This window comes from Antechinus flavipes, chromosome 1 (genome assembly GCF_016432865.1).
Source record: "Antechinus flavipes isolate AdamAnt ecotype Samford, QLD, Australia chromosome 1, AdamAnt_v2, whole genome shotgun sequence".
Classification (NCBI taxonomy): domain Eukaryota; kingdom Metazoa; phylum Chordata; class Mammalia; order Dasyuromorphia; family Dasyuridae; genus Antechinus; species Antechinus flavipes.
This window is the reverse complement of record NC_067398.1, coordinates 563059670-563087405: the sequence shown is the minus strand read 5'-3', so window position 1 is coordinate 563087405 and position 27736 is coordinate 563059670. Positions and strand designations below refer to the sequence as shown.

General features: G+C 32.9%; 1 protein-coding gene across 5 annotated transcripts in view; it reads right to left on the bottom strand.

Annotated features, from left to right (window-relative positions):
• LOC127544220 (zinc finger protein 26-like) overlaps positions 1-27736 on the bottom strand; it is a 48737-nt gene that overhangs the window by 9452 nt on the left and 11549 nt on the right. For 4 of the 5 annotated variants that reach the window (XM_051970754.1, XM_051970751.1, XM_051970753.1 and 1 more), the window contains 4 exons: positions 19945-21123; positions 17936-18035; positions 16078-16323; positions 1256-1389 (listed from right to left, as the gene is read on the bottom strand). In XM_051970754.1, coding sequence (XP_051826714.1) covers positions 1256-1389; positions 16078-16323; positions 17936-18035; positions 19945-21097 — 1633 coding nt within the window. In that variant the 5' untranslated portion in view covers positions 21098-21123. Of the gene's footprint in view, positions 1-1255; positions 1390-16077; positions 16324-17935; positions 18036-19944; positions 21124-26674; positions 26752-27736 lie in introns of those variants that run through there. The other variant, XM_051970755.1, reaches the window with a different exon arrangement.

Here is a 27736-nt window from a genome sequence, read left to right as displayed (position 1 = left end):
GCTTGCCATCTAGGGGAGAGGGTGGAGGGAGGGAGGGGAAAAAAATTGGAACAGAAACGAGTGCAAAGGATAATGTTGTAAAAAAAAAAAAAAAAATTACCCTGGCATGGATTCTGTCAATATAAAGTAATTATTAAATAAAAATTAAAAAAAAAAAAAAAAAAGCTAAGCTGCTGGAAGAACATGTTAGAAAAGAATAAGGAGCAGAATATTTGTTGAAGAGCTAATTCTACTTTTAGGCAACTCTCAACTACTCTAGACAACAACAAAATAATCACAACTTAATGCTTCAAAATGATAACGACTGAGCTTGGCCTTAAAAAAGATAGATGAGGCGGTATCTCTCCTGAATCTTTGCAGAGGTAAAGTCTGTACATGTGGAACAATGCATATTACTTTTTCAATATGTTGGTTAGTTTTGTTGGTTTCTCCCATCCCCTACTTTTTTTTTTTTTTTAAGGGATGACTCTCTAGAAGAGAGAGTGAAGAAGGATATATTGGAAATTGTAGATGAAAAACAAAATATATCAACCTTTCTGGGCTTCAGCTCCTTTATTTGTAAAATGAGTGGTTTGGATTAGAGTTGCTAACAGTCCTCACAGCATTAATACAATGCTAATTTCCCCAATGAAAGTAAAGGACAGGAGAGTTAGAAGTTCTGTATATTTAATACAGTGATATGATTGAGTTTATGACTTTTTTCTAAGGGAGCAACACCTGGGTACTTTGAAAAGTTCTTTTTTACCATTCTCTTTTCCTTTATCCTCCTATCTCTTGACAGTTATCTAAACCTTGCCTTTGTTGTAGGTGGGAGTTCAGTTAAAAATTACTTAAGTGCTTTAGCTTTCAAATTCTGATTCTGGTTTTTGCTTTCCCTTTTTATACAGACCTATAAATTCTAAAGGCTTATTTATGGTGACTCATCAAGCTTTAGATAACTGTCAAGAGATAGGTGAATAAAGGAAAAGAGAATGGTAAAAAAGAATCTTTCAAAGTACCCAGGTGTTGCTCCCCTAGAAAAAAGGCATAAACTCTATCATGTCACAGTATTAAATATACAGAATCAATTTAAAAAAAGAAAAGAAAAAGGGAAAGAGGGGAAAAGAAGCCTGTTCTAAAAACTATAAGATAGGACTAGAGCACCACCTACTGTAAAAGAACTGGCTCTTTATATAAAACAATGACTTAAGGATTGAAAGGGCTTACTGACTGTTGAAAGGCAGTTCAAGCAAGCAGAAGAAAACCACTGGCTTACCAGTATGAATCCTCATGTGTTGTATCAATGAAGCCTTCAGTCTTGTTTTATAGTCACAGTGCTGGCAATGGAAGGGCTTAACTCCAGCGTGTATACCCATATGTCTCTGCAAGGCCAATTTGGAGGAACATTTCCTATTGAAAAAGAAACAAGATTTGTCAAAACATAGTAAAATAATTTCTTAGGTCCTCTTCTATAAAATGGCGGGATTACAGTAGGTAAACTCAAAGGTACTGAAATCTAGATACTAAGATATTAAGACTATTTCCACACTTTACTAAGGAATATGAATCTAAAGATATGACTACTATTTTAAAAAATCACCTGGAAAGTATCAAAATATCACTACAAATGTTACTTTTCTGATTTAAATGTCTAGCAAGAGGATTCTTTAATTAGGAGCACCACAAAAAATAACTAGTGAGTGGCAGAGTAGATAGAGCACTGGGTTTGACTTCAAAGCTATGTGACCTTAGAAAATCACTTCAGCTCTCCGTGCCTCAGTTTCCTCATCTGCAAAAAGAGAGGGATGGACTTGATGTCCAGTAAGTTCCCTTATGGCCCCAAGTCTATGATCTTATGATTTAATGTCCTCTAATGATTTTTAAATTTCACATATTAATAAGCATTATCAGAAATGCTTATCAGGCTGCCAATTTATCATGGAATCTTGTTTAAAATATCAACTCAGAACAGATCCTATTATAAAAAACAACTTATTGACAAAGAATACATTCAACTAACAAGTATTTATTAAGTATCTATCATGTATTAGGTAGCATAGCATGGTAGATAGATTGCTAGATTTAGAGTCAGGAAAACCTGGGTTCAAATTTTACTTTGTAACAATGAAAAAAGTTCCTACATCAAGTATTTGTTAGAACAAAATTATAAGAAGAGAAAGGGACCTGTATGTACAAAAATATTTGTGGCAGCCCTCTTTGTAGTAGACAGAAACTGGAAACTGAGTGGATGCCCATCAATTGGAGAATGGCTGAATAAATTGTGGTATATGAATGTTATGGAATATTATTGTTCTGTAAGAAATGACCAACAGGATGATTTCAGAGAGGCCTGGAGAGACTTACATGAACTAATGTTAGATGAAATAATCAGAACCCTTCAACAACAATACTATATGAGGATCAATTCTGATGGAAGCGTCTATCTTCAACAATGAGAGGATCCAAATCAGTTCCAATTGACTAGTAATGAATAGAACTAGCTACACCCAGTGAAAAAACATGGAAAATGAGTGTGGATCACAACATAGCATTTATACTCTCTGTTATTGTTTGCTTGCATTTTTATTTTTCTTCCTAGGTTATTTTTACTTTCTTTCTAAATCTAATTTTTCTTGTGCAACAAGATAACTGTATAAATATGTTATACATATATTGTATTTAACATATTTAACATGTATGGGACCTATCTGCCATCTAGGGGAGGGGATGGAGGGAAGGAGGGGAAAAGTTAGAACATAAGTTTTTGCAAGGGTCAATTGTTTTTTGTTTTTTTGTTGTTTTTTTTTAAATTTTAATAGCCTTTTATTTACAGGTTATATGTATGGGTAACTTTACAGCACTGACAAATGCCAAACCTCTTGTTCCAATTTTTCCCCTTCTTCCCCCAACCCCTCCTCCAGATGGCAGGATGACCAGTAGATGTTATAAAGTATAAATTAGATACACAATAAGTATACATGGCCAAACCATTATTTTGTTGTACAAAAGGAATCTGACTCTGAAATATTGTACAATTAGCCTGTGATGGAAATCCAAAATGCAGGCAGGCAAAAATATAGGAATTGGGAATTCAATGTAATGGTTCTTAGTTATCTCCCAGAGTTATTTCGCTGGGCATAGCTGGTTCATTTCATTATTGCTCCATTGGAACTGATTTGGTTCATCTCATTGCCGAAGATGGCCAGGTCCATCAGAATTGGTTATCATATAGTATTGTTATTGAAGTATATAATGATCTTCTGGCCCTGATCATTTCACTCAGCATCAGTTCGTATAATTCTCTCCAGGCCTTTCTGAAATCATCCTGTTAGTCATTTTTTACCGAACAATAATATTCCATAATATTCATATACCACAATTTATTCAACCATTCTCCAATTGATGGGCATCTACTCAGTTTCCAGTTTCTGGCCACTACAAACAAGGCTGCCACAAACATTTGTGCACAAACAGGTCCGCAAGGGTCAATGTTGAAAAATTACCCATGCTTATGTTTTGTCAATAAAAAGTCATTAAGAAAAAAAAAAGACTTAAACACCAATCATCTAAAAAACAAACAAACAAAAAACAAAAAAGAACAAGATTATAGTTATGCCCTCCCATTTTTTTTTTTTTTTTTGCACTCAGGCAGTTTACATTTGCATAAAGTAGTGACAGTCAAAAGACAGAGAGCTAAATATTACTGATTAGTTTTTAAGTTTAAAATTTATTTTATATTAGTAAGAGAAAAGTAGAGAAATTATAGCAAGAAGAGTATCAGAAACAATAAAATTTATGCCAAAAAAAGCTTTTCTTGTTCAGTTATATCTTATCTCTATGGGCCATAGCATACCAATGCTATCCATGGGATTTTCTTGGCAAAGATACTGGAATAGTTTGCCATTTCCTTCTTCAGTAGATCAAGGCAAACAGGGTTAAGTGACTTGCCCAGTGTCACACAGATATTAAGTATCTGAGGCCAGGTTTGAACTCGGGTCTTCCTGACTTTAGACCTGATCTTCTCTCCGCTGAGCCACCTAACTGCCTCCAAGCCACTTATTAAACTTTAGATTGAAAGCTCAAAATTTTCCAGAATTTTTATGTAAATCCATATAATTCCAGTGCTCATAAACTAGAAAAAGATGGGAAGCCAAAAAATTCTACTAATTTAGCAAAATTGACAAAATTTAAGAGCAAACACTTTTATTCTGAAATTCCGATGCAAGCAACTATGGCAAAATAGTGTATTTAAACAATGGTTTTTATGTGATAGTCTCAAAAGCACCAATCAAATCATAATCAGATGCCCATTATGTGTATTATACATACAAATTATGGATATGTTGTTTTTCTCCAATTAAATGTAAGTTCCTTGAGAGAAAGGGACTAATTTTTTTTCTGTACTCCTAGCATTTGGTACAATGCCTGGCACAAATGCTTGAGTGTGAATTGGATATCAGAAATGATTTCTGACCTTTTTTAAAAGGTCCTTTTGAAAAATTCTTAGGGATTTTTCCTACATGAAAATTATTATATTCTCATGAGAGAAATCCTTTAAACTTCTACTTTAAAAAAATTGGTTCTACTTTTAACTAACTATAAAAAAAAGCTGAGTTCAAATCTGTCATCTGTTAAATTCTGCCATTTCCTACCTATGTGACCTTGGGCAAATTATATAATCACCTTGAGCCTTCTACATCTATAAAATGATGGTGTTTAACTGAATGACCTCTATGGTCCCTTTCTTTATGGGTTTAGTTTTCTTTTTTTCAAGTTTTTTTTTTTTTTTTTGAGAAAGAATTTGTTCATTAGTTCCTGAAGCCTACTATGTTCTAGTGACAGAAATGAGGCATCCAAACAGCCATGATAAAAATCAAAATAAAGGGCATCTTAAACCACTTATTAGAAAAAAAAATGGGGTGGAGACTCATTGGGAAAAACAATTTAATCTCAAAATATCATCTGAAAATGCCTTATTAATCCATCTGTAATGCCATTAAAATCTGGGTATAGAAAAATTTAAATGATGAAAGATGTTAATAATGACTGCATAGTTTCCTTTATACAAAATAAGATTTTTTTTTTTTAATATGGAGAAATTATAGAATAAAAATCTTAGAAACAAAAATATAACATCCAGCATGAAAAGTTATGTGATATAAAAAGACTTGATTGAGAGCTGACATAGTATATAATTGAATCCTGATTTGCCATCAAAAGATCAGAATTCCTAAGATCACAGAAATGGAGCTAGACAGGCCCTTACAGGTCATCTAGTCTAACCTCTTCATGACAAAACTGATGCAGGAAAAATTAAGTAACTTGCCCAAGGCACACAGCTTGAACGCATGCTCTCCAACTTCAATGAACCCAACAATATCCCTATCCTAACCTCCCAGCCCAGGTCTCCTACTTACAAGCTGCAAGGCCCTGCACAAGACAATGGCCCTCTCAAAGTCAGTGTCCTCATAGATAAAATGGGGTTATCACTTATAATACCAACTTCATTCAAAGAGTTGGAGTAAAATACAAATGAGAATATATAAAAAGTCAACATAACTATTCATTGTTAAGCAAATAACATTTATAAATTGTGGATAATTTATACAACAGGATCATAAATTCCTGTGACAACCCTTCTTCATCTACAATGATGGCAGGTAGCAATTATAGAAGAAGCAGTTCAAAATTACCATTTTTACATTTTCTATAAACATTAACTTGTTGGTTCTCTAAAGAGTAAAAGAAATTTGCAACCAAATGTAAAGATAATTTACAAATTCCCCTAAGAAATACAGAATTGTCTTAATTGTACATCAAAATATAAGAAATATTTCACAAGACATTTGATGATCTTGTATTGGAGTGCTTCTTCTGTAATGCATTTGCAAAATTCCATCACAAAAATAATCACATCTTATGTTTCAATATTTATTGCAGAGATTATGGAAATAGAAATTCTACAAAGAACTCAAATCTCCCAACTCTTCCCCAATTAAATCAACATATACTGTAAATACATTTCCGTGCATGGTAAGCATAGGTGGTTCAAAAAAGTGAAAGGCCAAAGCTTACAGACTATGCTGAGATCACATATATCCTCATAAATATGAGGATAAAGTCATAAGGCATTGAATATGGCAAATGCCAAACAACAGAACAAAAAACTAAACTGATTTTAATATATGATATTAAATATATGATAATTAATACATAATATTGATGAAAATGTGGCCAACTTTTCCAAATCAGCTATATATTGTGAGACCACTAACTTGTCAATTCTAATGAGATTAACGATCAGCTTTAAGGATCCTGAACAGCTGGTTCTTAAAAAAGAGCTGAAAGACAAGAAAGACCTAGTACTTGGGAAAAAGTCATGTGCCTTCAATATGGAAAGCTACAGGTTTATCTTATATAATTAAAAAAAAAAAAGATGCTATTATGTACAAAGATCTTCAATTTCACAAAACAATTCTCTATTTCTCTTTCACTATGTACCTATTATGTAAGATGTGCAAATTTAAAGATATCTCCATTCCAAATGTTTACACGGACTATTTGTGCACAGCCTTCTGAAGTTGTATTGGTCCAACCAAGTAGACTTGAACACACTGTACCTTGACCCCAACATAGTGATGTTATTTTGGTCCTCTTTTAGAACAAAAGACAATAACCATATATAGACAAGTGTACATTTGATTTAGTGTTTAAGTTCAGAAAGAAGAAAACTTATTTTAAAAACCCTGGACCTTATTTTTTTTACCCATCATCTACCTTCCAAGGGAACCAAAAAAAAAAAAAAAATCCTTCTCATCACTAGTCTATGACAAAAATCCTAAATTTGTAAGATCTTTATCTATAAATATGTTGATAACACTATTAATGAAGTTTTAAGATCAGAATAAGAAGGCTTTCAAGAATATTAGTATGTACCTTGCCCATAACAGGTCCTTAATAAATATTTGATATCTAAAGTATTTGATAACTAAAATATCATCTCTACAAGTTGTTTTATATTATATTTATTTATTTCAAGGGCCTTTTGGCCTTTGAAGTTGGGAAGAGAAAGAAGTATTTTCATATTACTGTTTAAATTTTTTTTAATTTACTTTTTTTTTTTTTTAAACTGAAACCACGAATATAATAATGTAGAGATTTCTCAGTGAGGAAATTCCTTCCAATGTCACAGGTTGGCATCTTCTCTTTAACAAGGAACTTTTTTTTTCAGGAGAAAGGGTCATTTTTCTTTTTAAAAACTATTTGTTTTTAGCATTCTTCCAGGAAAAAAATATTTGAGTTCTAAATTTTCTCCCTTTACTCCCTCCCTCATCCTTTGAGAAAGTGAGCAATATATCAATTACGCATATAAAATCATATTAAACATTTTCGTATTAGCAATGTGTAGCATGTTGTTATTGTTATTTTTATGAGGCAATTGGGGTTAAGTGACTTGCCCAGGGTCACAGAGGTAGTTTCAAGTATCTGAAGCTAGATTTGAATTCAGGTCATCCTGACTCCAGACCCACTATAACTACCATGAACATTTAGTTTTAAAGAATAGCCTGGAACAACCTGTTCTGAGAGGTTAAGTGACTGTCATGAAAATTTAAAGGAGAGTCCCATTAAAAAGATATATAGAGTAACTTAAATCTGAATCATCTAGCATCTATTAGATGTCAAAATGGCAGAGCTGGGATTTGCCTCCAAATCAAGTGTTTTTTCTGTTACCAAGTCAACAAGCATTAAGCATCTACTGCATATCAGATACTGTACTGTGGAAACAAAGAAAATAAAATAGTTTCTCCCCCAGAGAATCTCAATCCACTGGGTGAAACAGCATAAAGAACCTATGGCACAAACAAAATTTACACATGACAAAATGAAGGAAATCACTAGCATTAAAGGATATTAGGGAAAGTTTCTCAATTCCCCTTCAAAGGTAGAAATTTGAGGAAGTCAAAGAAATCCAGAGATAGAAATGAGAAGGGAGAGAATATCTGACAGGGAGGATAACTAGTGAAGATGCACCAAGTCAGGGGTAGTATTGGGTGTAAAGAACAGCAAAAAAACTATTGTTGCTGGATTTCAGAGTACTTGGGCAGGCAGTGCAGTAAAAGAAGATTGGAAAGATAGGAAAGGGTAAGATGTGAAAGGCTTTAGACAAGTCAGAATGAAGACTTCATACTGATTCTGGAGGTAACAAGGAGGTACTAGGATTTATAAATAATGTATGTCTATATGGGGAAGAATGTATATGACATGGTCAGATTTGCCCTTGAGGGTATCAATTTGACTGCTAAGTGGAAGATGGACCAAAGTGGGGAGAGAATGAGGCAGGGAAACCAACCTGAAGATTACTGCAATGGTAGAGGTATGAGGTGATCAGGATAATGGCAGTATTGAGGAAAAGGAGGCAGCCTATGAAGAGATGTTACAATAAAAGAACTGATAGCAAGCCTATAAGAGTCAGTAGTTTCAGCAAAAGGAGCCAGGAAAAGGACATGACTTGGGGGGGAGAGAAGAGGGAAGGGTATCAAGTTTGGTTTTGGAGAAGTTTAAGATGTCTACATAACATCTTAAAAGTTGATATGGGGTCTACTACATGCAAAATGTCCAATTGGCAGTTGAAATGTGAGAGGAGGTCAGAAAAGAGGTTAATGTTGGATAGGTAGATTTGAAAATTATCAGCAAAAAGATAATTGAATTTATGAGTAGACAAGATGGAAGCCATAGGAGAAGAGAAGGTGATCCATGACAAAGACTTGGGGGCCACATAAAAAGGCAGTTTAATTTTGCCTCTCTATTAGGCAGGGAGTTATTTTTAGCTAAGAGAAGAGCCTGTTTCTACAAATGTTGTGTTGCTTATAGATGGCTTATTTATATTTCAAAGTGAAAAGAGCCATTACTGTAAGCAAAATTTTAGTTAATTTTATATCCTGGATGCCCAGGGAAAGTTAAAATCTTAAAGTCACAAGTCTATGTGGACCATCTTTATTCATAATGATGGCCATCAAACTGTTAAATGAGGCCCCAGATGTCTCATCCTCCTAGTTCTTTTTATCATCTCTGTGGCTGAGAGTTTACAGTTTGTTTTATGTCATAATACTTTCAAAACATTCAAAATAAACCTTTGAATCATGAAACATAAACATTATTTTTTGAGGTCTGTTGAGGCCATAGTGGAAAATTATTTTTTTTAATGAGAACTTTTAGTGATAGAAAATAAATCAACTGTTAAAAACAAATTAATTTAAGTTGGTTTAAAAAGCTTTAGAAAATAAGAACTATATAAATATGTTAGCTACCTACATTAAAAAATTAAGATCAGATTCATGAAAAGCAGCAAGGATTAGCAGATTTTAAAAATGGAATTGAAAACAGGAAATATAAAAATACAAAGAGTCTGAGATTACAGGATCTCAAACTATGTTACAAAATATTAATCAAAAAAAAAAAAAGATGTTGGGAGAAGTAGATCCAGGAATAAGATTATAAAAACATGATTTAGAAGAATATTAACAATATTGCTCAATGTTTCTTAATTCTGAGACCTATTGAGGAAAATATTCTGCTTCACAAGTATAATTAGCAAAACCAAAAAGTGATTCAGCAGAAAATAACTTCAGACCAAGATCTCATTCTTCTATCACAACCAGATAAACTATGACTAATGTAATTCAATCCATAATGTTTTGTTTGTAGATGCTCAACCTTTTCTATAGTGATATTTTTACTATTTAGTATTTTTTTAAACAGCAAGTAAACTTCCTTTTCTCAATGACATGAAAATAAACTGATAAGAAAAATGAATAAATTTTGCAGAGTAAAACCACAGAATAAAAAGAATTATTTTTTTTTGAGAGAAAGGCAGAGAGACAAAGAGAAAGAGGAGAAGGGAGAGAAAAAACAAAGTTTAGCATGCATGCCTAAATTTAGCCCAGAGTGATTAAGACAAAAATGTGTGATACTTGAGGAAAAGGTTTATTTTGCATTTTGTCTTTGTACCCCCTAGTGCCTGGTATATAATGAATGTTTAATGATTACTTGATTTAATTAAGTGACTTGTATCAAATCATATAAGTAGTAATTGTTGGAGTTGGAATTTGAATCCAAGTCCTCTATTTTTTTTTCTATAGATAATAGTCATCACTGAAAATGTTATATTAAAAACTTGAGCATGTAGCCACGGTTTTACTATGTTTTAATTATAAATCTAATAACAATTTGAACATATACAAATCAGTAAGATAGTCATAAAAGCCCAACTGTACACTGACAAAAGAATTTTTAAACCAGAATAACTACTTATTTGCTATCTTCTATGATCTTTTCAACTGTGTATCTAAAATTATATATACATGTAAAAACATTGTAATATATGACTTGAATCTTGCATCTATTTCTCTGCCTCATTCCCCACATTTCTTTATATAATTTATCACTTTTATAATGCAATATTCCATTGTCATAGCACAATTAAATGTCATATCCCAACTGTCAGATATGCTAGTTCTTTCCAATTTTTAACAACTATATGGAAACCATGGACTAATTAATACATGACAGGTCTTCTTTCTTTTTTTAGAGCTTGATCTTATCTACCCCTGACATTAAAAAAATTAATATTTTCTGTTTCTTACATCATCAGTTATCTCAGGTATCCCTGTCCCTTGTGTGCTTTCCCAAAGAACCATCTCATATGACAAATAGTATTTTAGAGAGGAATATCAGCATAACTAATCATAGAAAAATTCTGAAAACATGTGCAATGTGTAACATGTCAACCTTCTCACCTCCATGTACAAAAAAGCTTAATTTTCTCCTTTTAATAACAATGTTAGGATACAATTTTTTAAACAGGATCACTGAATAGAAGGCAGGGCTTTGCAGTGGAAAGCATGATGGATTTGGAGTCAGAGAACCTGGTTTTTATTCTTCACTACATTAATCAGTACTCACATAATTTTTGGCAAATCCAAATCTCTATAGGCTTCCATGGGCTATGTAAAATAAAGGAGTTACACAGAAAGATTTCCTCACAATTAAAAGCTTTGATCCAATGAGGATCCTAAAATCACACATCAGTTAAGGGATCTTTAACCTTATTTGTATCATGGATCTCTGGCAGGTGATGATATCCATCAACCCATTTCAAAATAAAATACATATAATTACAAAAGAAATTAATTGTTATAGTTGTCAAAATATTTGTTTAAAAAATAAATTCTAAAACATATTAGCAAGGAAAAACTACTTATTTCAGTAAGAAAAAACTGCTGAGAAAACTGGAAAGCATTCTGGCAGAAATTAGGATTAGACCAACATTTTATACCAGATTCCACTGTTCATTCAAAATGGATATGCAATATTAAGTATCATACTATAAAAAAAAATTGAAAAGAAACTGATCATATACCTCTTACAGTGTTGGTTAGGAGCTATACTTTTTTTTTTTTTTGGGGGGGGGGATAAAGCAATTGGGATTAAGTAATTTACCCATGGTCACACAGCTAGTAAGTTTTAAGTATCTGAGCTCACATTTGAACTCAGGTCCTCCTGACTTTAGGCTAATGTTCTATCCACTGTGCTATCTAACTGTCCTCTACCTTTTTTTTTTTTAAGGAAATGTATTTCTAACCAAATAAGAGAGAAAGCTAATTACAAAATATAAAAAAAGATAACACTGATTATTTGAAACTGAAAAGCATTTGCATTAACAAAGTTTTAATACACACTAGGATAAGAAAGGATAAGTAATCTAATGAGAAAAGAAATCCTATATATCAAAAGTCTCTGGATAAAGATTTTAAAATCCTGTAAAAACGAAACACACACACACGTATGACTAATAGACATTCTTCAATAGATTATTAGGTAGCTAAAGGATATAAACAAGTATTTCTCTGAAAACTGTAGAGAACCACAAGAAAAAAATGCTTGAAATAACCAATAATGACAGAAATGCAAATCAAAATAACCTTGAGATTTTATCACATACTGTGCAAAGTGGCAAAAATGACAAAATGTTGGCAACAGTCAATGTTAAAGGGATTGTAGAATGATAGGCACACTAATATACTATTATGGAGCTGTAAAATGGTCAAATGGAAAGCAATTTGGAATCGAGCAAATAAAGTTGACTAAAATGTCCATATTTTTTGGACCCAAAACTCTATTACTGCTTTTATATCTCAAGGAAGTCTTAGATAAGAAATCCTCATAAATTCCAAAATATTTATGGCAGCATTATTTGGAAACAAAGTAGATCCCCATCAACTGGGGAATAGTGCAACAAAATGTCATATAGGATATGAAAGTAATACAGTATTATTATACTATATGAAAAAATGATAATTGTTGTTATGATACGGGAGCCACCTGCCAGTGGCTGCTGGAAATCTAACTCAGACCTGTAGAATGGATCTCTTCATGTGAGAGGATGATGATGATACAAGGAGACTGAGGCTGTTGAGTTCTCTGATCTCTCTCCTCTTCCCTCTGCCTCCAATTTATTTCATTCCCAATTCACAAGCAACACCTGTCAGTAAAGGCACTTTGCAACTCCTTCAGATGTTATGATCTACAGCTGTGGAGGCTCTCAGAGAATTGATCTGCCCCTTCACTTAGGCATGGTCCTTAATAGATTGTGATGACAGGTAAGCAGAAAATGAAGAACTACAACATTAGCATTGGAAAGAATAGCTATACACCAAAATTAAAACAAAAAGTAAATGTAGCGAGATTATAAATAAATTAGAGGAACATAGGATAGTTTATCTCTCAGACTTGTGGAGGAGAAAGAAATTTGTGACCAAAGATGAACTAGAGACCATTACCGATCAAAAAATAGAAAATTTTGATTATATCAAATTAAAAAGCCTTTGTACAAACAGAACGAATGCAAACAAGATTAGTAGGGAAGCAACAAACTGGGAAAACATCTTTACAATTAAAGGTTCTGATAAAGGCCTCATTTCCAAAATATATAAAGAACTGACTCAAATTTATAAAAAATCAAGCCATTCTCCAATTGATAAATGGTCAAAGGATATGAACAGACAATTTTCAGATGAAGAAATTGAAACTATTACCACTCACATGAAAGAGTGTTCCAAATCACTATTGATCAGAGAAATGCAAATTAAGACAACTCTGAGATATCACTACACACCTGTCAGATTGGTTAAGATGACAGGAAAAAATAATGATGAATGTTGGAGGGGATGCGGGAAAACGGGGACACTGATGCATTGTTGGTGGAGTTGTGAACGAATCCAGCCATTCCGGAGAGCAATCTGGAATTATGCCCAAAAAGTTATCAAACTGTGCATACCCTTTGATCCAGCAGTGTTTCTATTGGGCTTATACCCCAAAGAGATACTAAAAAAAGGAAAGGGACCTGTATGTGCCAAAATGTTTGTAGCAGCCCTGTTTGTAGTGGCTAGAAACTGGAAAATGAATGGATGCCCATCAATTGGAGAATGGCTGGGTAAATTGTGGTATATGAATGTTATGGAATATTATTGCTCTGTAAGGAATGACCAGCAGGATGAATACAGAGAGGCTTGGAGAGACCTACATGGACTGATGCTAAGTGAGATGAGCAGAACCAGGAGATCATTATACACTTCGCCAATGATATTGTATGAGGATGTATTCTGATGGAAGTAGATTTCTATGACAAAGAGACTTAACTGAGTTTCAATGGATAAATGATGGACAGAAACAGCTACACCCAAAGAAGGAATACTGGGAAATGAATGTGAACTATTTGCATTTTTGATTTTCTTCCCGAGTTATTTTTACCTTCTGAATCCAATTCTCCCTGTGCAGCGGGAGAACTGTTCGGTTCTGCAAATATGTATTGTATCTAGGATATACTGCAACATATTTAACATATATAGGACTGCTTGCCATCTTGGGGGGGGGGGGTGGAGGGAGGGAGGGGAAAAAACGAAATATAAGCGATTGCAAGGGAGAATGTTGTATAAAAATTATCCTGGCATGGATTCTGTCAATACAAAGTTATTATTAAATAAAATAAAAAAAAAAAAAAAAAAAGTAAATGTAGCAAAATTATTAAGCAGGACTCTTAATAAAGGGTATCATCTTTGTGCTAATTACTCTCCAACTTAATTAAATTTTCCTCTTACTATCAAGGGCATCACTTTCCTCTCATCTTACTTCTCCATGCTTTTACTCTCTTTTTCTTCACTCAGCCTCTTTAGTTTCCCTGGCTTCCTTCCAAATCCAGCTCAAATCCCATATATGCTGGAGGTCCTCCCCATCTACTCCCACTCCACATTAGTGTTTTCTCTCTGTGATTATATTCTCTACTCTGTATGTATCCTGTATATTCATATTAATTTGCATGCAGTCTTCATCATTAGAATGAGATCCTGCAGGTACAATGTTTCTGCCTTGCTTTGTATCCTCAACACTTAGCAGAGTGCTTGGCACAAAAAAATGCTTAAGAAATGCTTTTTGATTCAGTGAAGTATTTAGGAATGAGAAAACCTGGCACATATTAGCATTTTACAGAGGTTTTTAATACTGACATGACATGTATTGCTCTGCAGCCCAATAGCTTAAAATTTATGGACAAATTAATACTCACTTAAAGCAAATACATAGTGACTTATAACAAGCATAAAATAACATGGCAAAAATTATATCTTGATGCAAAAAGTAGATTGGTAGAAAGGAGATAATTATATTTAAGTAAAATTAACATGCATGAAGGCCCAAAAGAATGAATTGGCAAATTAAGACACAGAATGGAAAGCAGATTGCCAGTTAGTGCAGAGCTATGCTGGGTAACAAGAAAATTAGATCCAAAAGACAGACTAAGGAGTCAATTTTGTTATCTGAAAGTAGAATATCAAAGAGAAACAGACATGCATAATGATGTTTTATATGATCTTTGTTTTGAAATTTAAAAATTTATATAAGACGAAAAGTAGACAGTAGATTTTTGAATAGAGGGATAACTTTTTAAGTTTTCATTTACATCTATAGTTGTTGGTCAAATGCAATGGGTTAGAAAAAGGTTGGCTATGTGACTGCCTGCAATACTCCAAACAAAGTATATAATAGGGGCTTAAAATAGGTTAGTCCTGTGGAAATGTAGGCCATATCTTAGAGATATCACTGGGGAAATGCAAGATAAAAATAAGAAAGGAGTATAAAAGATGTCAAAGCTATAAGCCTAGAAAACTAAGAAGATGATGTAATTATTAATGGAGAAGCTGTGAGGTGGTATCTATTTGGGGAAGACAAAGTTAAAAACATTTTTTTCCTAACACAATAAGTGAATATTTGATCACCATATCCTTTTCCCAACTAAGTCAAATTATGACACACTCTTGTCTATCCATAGATATTTTAGACAATGGTAGAGCCTGTGCTCAAGTTAATCTGATATTTATTAATGTAAAGTGCTATTAAATCCCAGAAGTTAATGCTAAAAAAAAAACCTTTTTATGTTAGTGACAAAAATACCTAAAAAAATGATCATTTTATTATTGACAAAATAACAATTGCCAAATATCAAGTCACTATATGAAAAAATAAGCAGCACATTATATTAAAAAGATAACAAGTATAACACATGAAAGATTTGTATTTTAAAGAGCTTATAGCTTGACTATTTAGAAAAGGAGAATCCTGGGTGAGAGGTAGTTCAACCATAGCAATTCAGTCTTGGATAAGAACCATATCCACACCTGCAGTCTCACAAATTATTTCATGGAATGTATGAACAGCAAAGGAGCTTTTACAACTTAAGAGAAAATGTGAAAGAGTAAATGGATCTTGATCAAGTAACACCTGATTTATACAGTGTTTATATACTCTATCAAATGGTAATGTGTTTTTTTTTTTCCTATTCAGAATACATAGAATTCCAGAATCCAGTAAAATATCTCATTACAGATTTGAAAATAAGGCTTAACACAGATACCAAGTAGCTAATGTAGCATTAAATGAGCAGAAACAAATTCAAAAATAGACAAAATAATATCAAGTAGTAAATGCCTTAATGCTGCTGACAGTTACCATATCTAACCATAATTATCTAACTTTAACAAGTCATACCTGTTGCAAATTTTGCAGGTAAATTCAACAGCATTTTTCCTGGTTCTTGCTGTGGCTTCTGTGCCTGAATAAATGAGGCTAATCTCTGTTTTTTTTCTTTTTTTTCTCTCTTTTATATTCAGTTTCTGATGCACATGCTTATGATGCCTGCTCAATTGACGTCTGTATTTGAATGTCTGGTCACATAATGAACAAAGAAAGGCCCTGGCTTTCTTGTGTTTGGACATATGCATCTTCAAATCTGTTCTATATAAATGGGAAGGAAAAAACCAAATCAAAACAGAAGAATTCATAGCTAAAATAAATTTCAAGAAGTACAGTTCCATTTACACTAAAAAGTGCTTTAAAAAAAAACCCACCAAAATTCTTATGCCTTGGATACAAGGTATTAGGCCCACTAATTAGTACCACATCCAAGCTAATAGGAAACTAATTTAATATTTAACATATCAATGCTGAACAAAATCCAATAAAAAATTCTCCAAGATAGCTTTAAGCAATCAAAATTGAATACTAAAAAGAGATACCACAGTATCCTGTACAATACTTTTCATTTCAGAATCTCAGAGCAATTTAAAATTAGATTTATATTTTATGGATATTTAAACCAGTCTAAAATGATTTAATAATGATTAAAAAATTACTGACATCCAACTAAGACATCCAGACCTACCTGCTATGTTCTAAAGACATACAATCATCTTTCTTATCATTGTAAAAACTTGTTTTGTTCTTGAGCACAGATTAAAGAGTAGCAACTCAACCTAAAGAATTAATCATGTTTAAATAAATATTTGGTGGGTATTTTATTAAGTAGTAAGATGATTTTAAAAAGCAGACTGACAATGAAACATGATGTCCATTTCCATTTCTACTAAAATTATTCAATGAACAACATTTTCAAGTTAAATAAAGATGTAGGGAGTTGCATTATTCCTGTGATGTTTTCCTTTCACTGGGAACAGAACTAGACAAAGAATAAAAATAGACTACATGATGTTATTAAGGCTCAACATTTCTGATCCAGCTGGACAATTACATAACATCATATGATACTAAATGGTGCAATTCTACTAGAATTTCCTGAAATGAAAAAATAAGAGTAAGCAGGATAACATATTTATCTAAAAACTCACTTTCTAAAGTTCAAAAATTGCTTTATATATTTTAGCCTGAAAAACCTGAAAATTCAAAATTCTTTATATCAATAAGTCCTTTAAAAAATATGCCAAATGATTAAAAAGAAAAAGAGAGAAATGAGAGTAATAAAACACCTTTAATTTGGAGAAAATCTCTGAAATGAAAGTCCAGAGTAATGCCCTAAGAAATGGATAAAATAGTAGCTTCTGAAAATTATGAATCAGTTAAATGGCTTTTAGGATTGCCTAAAGAATGGACATTTTTGGGGGGAGAAATTAAATTACCTTCATAGAAAAGAATGTAAAAGATTCTGTGATACCATATATGATATCAAATACAATCTACGTGATCTGAAAGACAACCACAGTAACTATAATAAACATTTCTTAGAGTTTTGCCAAAAATAAATTAACATTAAATTTTTTGCATTATTAGGGGATTTAGCATATTGTCAATCTACCAATGTGACAAACATACCAACCATGAGACAGATTTACTAACTTGATTTTTTTTTAAAAAGTCTTTTTTTTAAAATTTTAATCTAAATCCAATCTATATTTGCTTTCAAACATTAACAAAAAGAAAATCTCTTTCCCAGGATTCTTGATATACTATCATCTCCTTCTGCCACCCTGCTCTCAATTTTCCCACCTGCTCTTAACCCTTGATATTTCAAACAAATTAGTTTCAAAAGAGAGTTATGATAAAGGTTACCTACATTCTGAAGAACTTTTTTTCACACTCAGTACATGGATGTGGATTGGCATTATAGTCATGGGTACTATTCAGATGTTTGTGGACCTTAGGCCAATCGCTATCTGTTTTAAAGATTTAAAAAACAAAACAAAAACAGAAATATATATATTTAGAAGAACTATTAAATTACAATTTTTGGCATGTTTTAATATTAGTGGCTACTAGAAAATTCTTTTATTGTGATTATATACAGTACACGTACTGTAAGCATAATTTTAAAATTACATTATAGATTATCTCCACTGAAGTTCTCCTTGAATGTCTCATTATCGCACAGATTAGATTCTAAATTCTCAAAGCCTATGCCAGTGGGAGGGGCAAATTCCAAGAATTTATAACACGCAGAAAAATCTTCAATTATGGTACTGATGATTATTTTGTATGTCTTGTTTAAAGACTACCCTGGCTCAGTTCAGAGAGAATACCAGGAAATTGGTCACCATTGGTCACTAGAAATATGGCACAATTGGTAATAATTCAAGAAAACATCCTGAGACATGAAGGGATTATAATATGCAGAGAGAAGAAATCGAAACATCAATCTTTTTTAATATATATACACAGGTACATCATTAGATACCAAATAGTCTAGTGCTATCAAAAATAAAGTGTAGTTCAAGCAACAAAACATAAATGTTGCTTCTAAGGTTAACAAAGCATCTTCCCTGAAGTTTCCATAATCTGTTTTGAATAATCTCTCTTGCACATCAATTCTGCTCCTCTATTTTGCTATTCTGCTTACCTTGAATCTGTGCTCCTCTTTTAGGACAGTAGTTCATTTCATCTAGGAATAACCATCACTAATATACACAAAAGAACTGTGGTTTGTTCTCAATATTTTCTGGATGGTCTGTGGCTAATCTGAGGGTAAAGTAACTATGTCTGAATTTTGTTTCTGGCAAATTTATTGAGAGGAACTTTTTAAAACTTACAAACTCTCAAATGTTCATTCAATAGTTACATTCTCATTTATTTCAGTGAAATTATAGAATTATAACTCAAGAACTAAAAAAGATCTCAAAGGCCAGGAATTCTTTTATGGGAAGAGAGATAAATTAAGCAGTTAATAAGGACTTTTTTCTCTTCCAACATGAAATACTACAGTAAAAGGAAAAAAACAATAACATGACAAAAAGAAACTATAAATTCATTTTCTCAAAAACATAAAAGAATTTTTTCAGGGATTTTTGATTTAACCTTTCTCTTTGGCTCTGATAATCCCTGAGTAAAATTAGCATGAAAAGGTCACTGTGATAAAGTGACCATTTACAATATCTATTAATCATATAAACTAACTGCTATGGAATTTATATTTTTGAGTTTGATGACCTTAAAAAACAAAAAGGAAACTTAAAATTATTTTCACAATTAAAATGAGAATTTGCCATATTTCTTAAGGAAAAAGACAGAGCTAACTACTCAATAATACTTTATCTAGGACAAGATCCAAAAATGTATAGAAAGAAAAATGTACCAAACTGAACAGTGATAATGAAATCACTGACTAAAATGTGCAAATATTAATTTACAGATAGACATGAAATCATTTTACTCAAATCTCTATAATCTCAAAGAGATAAATTTATTGCAGACTAAATAGAAAGATTACTGAAATGGCAAAATTAGATTTTAAAAATTAAAACTTGGTTATAAAAGTTTATAGAAACCCTTTATATTTTAATGTTATTTTTTTTCAAGTAACTACAAGTTGAACCAGAAACATAGATATGGATTAAGTTGCAGAAATTATAGACTAACAGGAGAAAATGTACCAAAAAGTCATTTTCTACATACACATTTTCCATTAGAACTTGTTTATATGAAATTGCCCTGTAATTACCACAAGTTGTAAGATGCTGATAGTAAAATTGGGTGCATTAGGAAAGCAGGGGAGCACCATTAATGTCTAAACAGAAACTTCCAGAGGTTAATGACGAGCACAAATGCTGAAGGCAACTTTTCAGAACTCACCAATAAAATCACAGTGAGGGCATTTAAACAAACCCTCATGATGGCAGGCCAAGGAGAGATTTTCTGCTGGATCTGTCTCATAAAGTGGCTTGCCCTCTGGGTGCTGAAGAAGGCCCTTCCTCCCATGGTGACTCTCCTTGTGCACTTTCCAGGCACTCTGGGTCATAAAAACCTTCTCACATATTAGGCACTGATAGCTCCTCCTCACCCGTTTGTGAGATTTTAAGTGTTTATCCATTAAACTCCACTCAGTCACACTGAAATTACAGTAAAGACACTGAAATCCTTGATTTCCACTATGGCATCTATCATGTATTTCAAGGGCATCTTTGGACATGAATTGCTGGTCACAAGAAGCACATCTTAAATGTCTTTTGTCACCACTCTTTAGGGAGTAAATATCTTTCAATGGTTGAGATGAGTTATTTTTGTCAATTGTGTCTTTTTTATGACTTCTACCTATTTCCTGTTTGGTACCTAATTTGGGTATCTTTTGTTCCATGGCTAGCGATTTCACACTAGAAATACGGCACAAGCCAAGAGACATTAGATGCTCAGACTGGGCTTCCTCATCTTCCTTGCTATTTTTAGATTCAGAGAGATCTGGTGAATAGGAGAGTGCATTAGATACCATGGAACTGGGCTCCTCCAGATGGAATTGTCCAGATTCTTCTTCAAATAGTGTGTTTACATCGCACGAGTTGGGTACATGGGTACTGTCATTGTGATTATCCAGGCTTATATCACAACATTCAGGGCTCATGTTATGAAGCATTCTGTACATGGGCAAAAGGAAAGACATTTTCTCCAGATTTTCTTCATTCTCTTTGTTTTCTTGACTTATTTCATCTCCAATACTGTAGGAATCATTTTCATCTGGATCTGTACTCATTTCTTGGCATTCAGAACTAGGATGGCAACCATCCTGTTCATGAATATTAAATACGTGTGTCTTGATTTTGTTTTTTATGCTGCTGGTGAACTGGCAAAGCTTACATCTGTATACCTCTACAAGAAACATTTCTACCAGACTTGCAATTTTGGCTTCAAAACCTTCCACAGAAGAGGAAGATAGCTTGGATGTGGTGGTTTCTTCAGATAAATGCACAGTCACAGGTGGTATGTATTGATATTTAAATTTAAATTCATTCATTTTTCAAAAATACAGCTTATGAGGACCTACAAATAAAAAGAGAATAGTTAAAAGATGTTATGAAATTTTGTGAATAGCCTAACAAGAATTTAGGTAGTTGGTAACTTAGCCTAGGTTCCTAAAAATGTGGAGCATAACATAAATGAAGCTTTCTATTGTTGTTGTTAAATGTGGGCTATGTGAGACAATAAGGCATAGTGTGCCACCTATTATCTGGAAGAGTGAAGGAAGTGAAATATTCTACTTAATCACATTTCCCAAATAGATCAATTCCCAGAATAGTAAAGACTTTTATTTATCTATATGGAGATGTTATTTTTTAATATTTATTTTTAAAGTAAAATAAAAATAAAAACCTATATAAGTTTGTGTAGAATATGAGATTCAATTCATAAGAATATTTTAATAAATGTTATTCTTTTTTAAAATGTTTACATTATTTTCATTCCCAAAAATATTCTCCCTTCCTTACCCAGACAACCTTACCCTAATGACAAAGAAAAAAAGAAAAGTAATTCAACCAAATTAACCAAGCCATCCCCCAAATCAATCAGTACATCCAGGATCCCTAACATCTGCAAACAAAAAAAAAGTACATTTTCTTCTCCCTTCTTCAGAGTCAAACTTGGGCATTGTGATTATCTTTCTTCTTGATCTTTCTATTTACATTGTCTCTACAGAACATTTGTAAAATTCTTACCACTAGTTGCCAGATACAAAGACAAAATTCAATCTATTACTTTAGGAATTTACACTCAACTGAGCAAAAACAATAGATACACAAATAAATACAAAGTTAATTCAAAAAGGAAGAGAGTAAAAATACCGGAGAAGGATTGGGGGGGGAGGAAGTGCAAATTTAGAAATGCCTTCTAAAAAGGTAGCATCAAAGCTGTGCTTTGAAGGATGCCTGGGGACTTTAAGTAGTAAAGGTGAAAAGAGTATTTTCCAGATGTGGAAGACCATTTATGCAAAGGCACAGACAGGAAATGGTACAATGTTGTGTATACAGAACAGCCAGAGCATCAGTTTGACTAGAACAGAGACTGCAAGAAGATGAAGTAATACAAAACAAGACTGGAAAGATAGGTGGCAGCTAGACTAACTTAAAGAGTGATTTTGTTTTTTATTACCTCTAAAACAACAGGGAACCATGAAAAGCTCTCAAAATGGTTAGGTTAGTGTATATTTTAAAAATATCAATTTGATTGAGTACAGACTAAAACATATTTTAAAAACTTTTATGTTTTGTTTTGTTTTATGCATGTGTATGTTCAACATGAGTAAGGAGGAAATATATTTTGTATGACTTCATATGTATAATCAATATTATATTGCTTGCCTTCTCAAGAGATGAGAGAGAGAATTTGAAACTCAAAATTTCAAAAAGTCAATGTTAAAAAATTTTACATGTAATTGGGAAATATTTAATGAATAAAAATGTTTTAAAATATCAATTTGAAAGATGGAATGGAGAAGTGAAAAAATGGAAACAATTAAAATAATATTTCAATTGGCCAAGAAAGAGGGGCCTGAACCTGAACTAAGATAGAAATTTTGTGAGTAGAAAAGAAAGGGAATATACTAGAAACAGGACTGACAAGACTTGGCAACTGATTGACTGTTAGGGTTGAGAAAGAGTCCAGAATGATGCCAATTTTGTAAACTTAGGTGGTAATTCACCCATGCTAGCTATCTTAGGGCATCTGGGACAAAAATCATACATCCCTTCCAGGATGAATTAACCTACTCAAGCTGGAGCTCCCTCTGAGGCTTGTTTGGCCAGTAAAGATTATGCAAATTATATCTAGCTAACCTCAAACCATGTTTCACATGCATAGATCCTGGATATAATGCTATCTTGTGTGCTGCTGTCAAAAAATAAAACAAAAGGCTGGAGTAGAATGCTATTATGCTTCTAGAGATTTTTTAAAAGTAAAGATGGCAATCAGATAAGGCAACAATGAAAGGAGATAAATTGGTTACACTTAAAGACACCTTGGATAATGAAATATCAATGTTTGCTAAATAAATAGCATGGCATTTATGTGTTTATTTCCCCCCAATAACATGAAAAACAATTAACATGTTTTAAAACTTCAGAGTTCAAATTCTCTCCCTTCCTTTCTCTCCACCTGTCATTGAGAAGGCACATGTGAAGTTATATAAAACATTTCCACCTCACCCCCCAAAAAAGAACCTTAAGAAAAATAAAGTTTAAAAAATTATGCTTTAATTTGTATTCAGACACAATTGGTTCTTTTTGGGGGTATGGATTACATTTTTCATCATAAATCCTTCAGAGGGGAGCTGCCTTAGACCATCTTGTTGTTGAAAATAACAGTCACTTATAGCTGATCATTGTTTATTATTGTTGTTACTTTGTACACTGAACATTTCACTTTGCATGAACTCATGAAAGTCCAGGTTTTTCTGAGAGCATCCTATTCATCATTTCTTACAGCACAATAGTATTCCCATCATAATCATACAGCACAATTTATTCAGCTATTTTCCAGTTGATGGGCATTCCCTCAATTTCCAATTCTTTGCCTTAAGAGCTGCTATAAATATTTTTGTAATATAGATTCTTTTCCTTTCCTTTAAAAAAAATTTCTCCTTTGAGAAACATGTATAGAAGTAGTATTATAAGGTCAAAGGTTATGCATGAGTTTCTAATCCTTTGGATATAGTTCAAAATTGCTCTACAGAATGATTGAATCAGTTCAAAATTCCATCAACAATATATTAATGTCTCATTTCCCCCCACATTCCCTAGAACATTTGTCATTTTCTTTTTTTGTCCTAATAGACATTAGGTAGTACCTCAGAACTATTTTAATTTGCATTTCTCCAGTCAATAGTGGATTAGAGTATTTTTTTATATGACTGTAAATAGTTTGATTACAAACATTTCATATCTTTTGGCCATTTGTCATTTGGGGAATAGCTTTTTCATATATATATATATAAACTTGACTCTGTTCCCTATAGGCTTGAGAAATGAGACTTAATCAGAGAAATTTGCTTCACAATTCTTTTCACAATACTACTGTATTGTGAAATACTAACTGTATTTCCCTCCTGTTCTATTTTCTCTCTTTTCACCCTGAACCTATTTTGCTTCTGATTATCTCCTCCTCCATAATAATTATGCCCTCCCTTCTCATATCCCCTTCTCCCTCCCCTACTTTCCTGCACACATCTATATCTTTAAAAGAAAGGTTAAATGATTTATGGGGAAATAAATAGAAAAACAATAATGGTTAGGGACCTCAGCGTTGTCTTTTTTCAAGCCTAAACAAATCTAACAAAAAGATAAAACAAGAATCAAATTAAGGACCTAAAAAGAATTTTATTAAAAAGTTAGAATGCATTAGATCTCTGATGATCAACAAATGGGCACAGAAAAGGACATACACTTCTTACCAAACTGGTGAGACATATGAATTGTTATAGAGTGAAGAGAGCAAAATCAGATCCATGTAAACAGTAATAACAACATTAGTGAGACAAAACTTTGTAAGACTTAATTAAGAACTTTGATCAATCCTTTTGCAAAATCTTCTGAGCCTTTTCAATCTTACAAGGGAAGGCTTTTACCCAATTAGTAAAGGTGTCAATAAAAACCAAAAGCAGTTTGAAGCCTCTGCAAGAGGGCATATATGTAAAATCTATTTGCCAATCCTCCCCTGAGTATGTACTTCTCCTCTCGATGGGCTTCAAGAAGGGGGGAGGTTAACAGCCCTTTCAAGATTTACTTGGACACAAACTGAGAAGGCCTGGCAAACCTGTCTAATTGTTTCTTCCAGCTTGAGACCAGTAAAAACAGGTTTCAATAGGGATCAGAGACTTTTTTTTTCAAGTGAGTAGCTTGATGTAGGACAAAGAGAAATTTCTACTTCTGGCTTGTGGGATTAGATACTGATCTTCTGAATACCTTCTGAAGGTGTTTGAAACCACCCAGAAGAAGAAAGCGTGTACTTCCCTTCTTTAGCAAGGGCTTGTCCCTCAAAACTATGAGAGTGTGTAAGAGTCAGAGTTGGGAATTAAAGGTGTCATGGTCAGGGGCAAACTGGTAGCAAACAGGGCAGCCTGTTTCCCTTGGCCTAAAGTGAATCTCCCTTCTGATGTCGTTTGCAAAATATAACAGAAACCTCTTTAGGTCCATGGACTGCTTGCAATAATTGTAGAATTTCTCTTGCATATTTAATGGAGGCTTTATTTATTTATTTTTTTGGCAACGGTCCCTTTTCTTTTCATATAGCCCCATGAGAATGTAAAACATGAAAGACATTTTTGGAATCAGAAAAAAAAAAAAAAGAACTTTGATCAATAAATATGAAGTTCTATGATTGCAATGGACAGATAAAGCATGTTACTCAGAGTGGGATATATTCAAGATTCAGAATGTTACATTTTCAGAAATAGCCAATATAGGAATTTGTTTGCTTGACTACAAAGCCTTTGGTTTTCTTGTTTCTTAATTTGGGAGTGGTAAGGAGTAAAGATGCAGGGAATAGCTAGGGATACAAATGCCCAAAAGGAAAAATAATAATGATAGAACATCAAAATATATTTTTAATAAATTTTTAAAAAGAAAGAAGCCAAAAGGAATCAAGAAATAAGACAGCTTTGAAAGTAAAATATGGGATTATATTTAACATATACTTTAACATATTTAACATGTATGGGACTACCTGCCATCTAGGGGAGAGAGTGGAGGGAATGAGGGGAAAAGTTGGAATAGAAGTTTTTGCAAGGGTCAATGTTGAGAAATTACCCATGCATATGTTTTGTCAATAAAAAGCTACTAAAAAAAAGTAAAGTAAAATATGGGGTCAGCTAAATGGTGCAGTGGATAGAGTACAAGCACTGAAGTCAGGAGAACCTGAGTTCAAATCCAGCCTCAGACATACCACACTTTACTTGCAGTATGATGTTGGATAAGTCACCTAATCCTGATTGTTTCATACACACACAAAAAAGTAGCATATTGAATTCATTCTACTTTTTTTTAAAAAGCTAATTATACATAATAGAGATTCATATACATTCTTCCCCATACTCCTAAGTATATGAAAGTATTCATAGATGAAATGTTAAGTTCAGAACAACTGTAAACCAATAACACTAATGGAATATTAACATAAAAATACTGAATAATAAAGCAACTATACTAACATATTAAAAAGATGATACACTAAGAGCAGATTGGATTCATACTGCAGATGCAAGTAATATTATCAACATTAGGGAAACCATAAACATACCATGTTAACATAAAACAATGGAAAATAATTCATATAATCTAATTTAACTTATTCAGTATCATATCAAACAACTGAAAGATTATTTTATAAAATAAGACTAAACAGAATAATGAAAAGTAGACAGAAGGAAAAGAATCTAGTAGTACTAGAGTTTCAATTATAGTCAAAACAATCACTATTAACAAAAATTGCAGTAGTTAAAAATAGAAAAGCTGATTAGTAGTACAGACAAGATACAGAAGATACATAGCAGCTAGGAATTTAATAAACACTAGAACACTAACTACAAGGATAAAGGACTTACTATATCACCCCAACTGCTGAGGAATCAGAATATAGCCCAGGAGAAATTCAGCTTATGACCATATATCATTTCATATATTCTACTAATCTTCAAATGAATAACAACCCAGATATAAAAAAGGTCTTATAAACAAATTAAAAATGAAAATACTTTTTGCAGTTATGGGTAAGAGGTAGAGTTAATGATAAAACAAGGGACAGGTTATCAGGAAATAAAATGGATAATTTTGACAAGACAAAATTGAAGACTAATGAGTCAGAACAGAAAGAGAAAAAGTTAACTGGGAATAATTAACTTTGCAGCAAGTTTTTATAACATAAGTCTGATATCAAAACTATATTAGGGTACACCAAAAATCTTAGTGCAGTGAGATTTAAACTAATCTAAATAATACTTTAAAACTTTGTTAGCTTACAAATGAAGTAAGATTTTATGGGCCAGAACTCTGAATTTGAAACAAAGGATTCTTACAAGGCATTAAGTCAGTGGAATTGATAGAGACAAAAGTTATCTAATTTAGCATGATTCAGTATGACTGATTTAATCCTACAAGGAAATGTTATGGGCCAGAATTTGAAACAAGGTACTAAGTGGAATTGAGACAATGGTTAAATCTAGTTTAGCATTGATTTAATCCTATAATAAATAATGGTTTCCTAGTGATATAAGGGTTGGTCTAGACTCAGTGTGGAGCTTATAAGCAAGAAGCTTCAGCCAGGGAGATTCAGAGAGACAACGGACAGAAGGCTGAAGGCTGAAGGCTGGAACACAAACCCTTGAACTCAGAGAGATTCATCCCATCTCACACCACTGTGGTGGCAGGCTCACCTCCCTTCACTTCTCCACTGAAACCAAGACTCGGAAGGCCTCCAGAAAACTAGCCGAGCCCCAAGTGAAGGAGATAAGACTTTGAAAAAGATAATAAAGGATTTGGACTTTAATACCTGGCTACACTTGTGGTGATTACTGAAATGAAAGGAAGGCTGCTCCAGGGACCCAAGAAAACCTCAACAGAGAACATTACATTTTAGAGAGAACATTACATAAGACTTTTGGAACAGC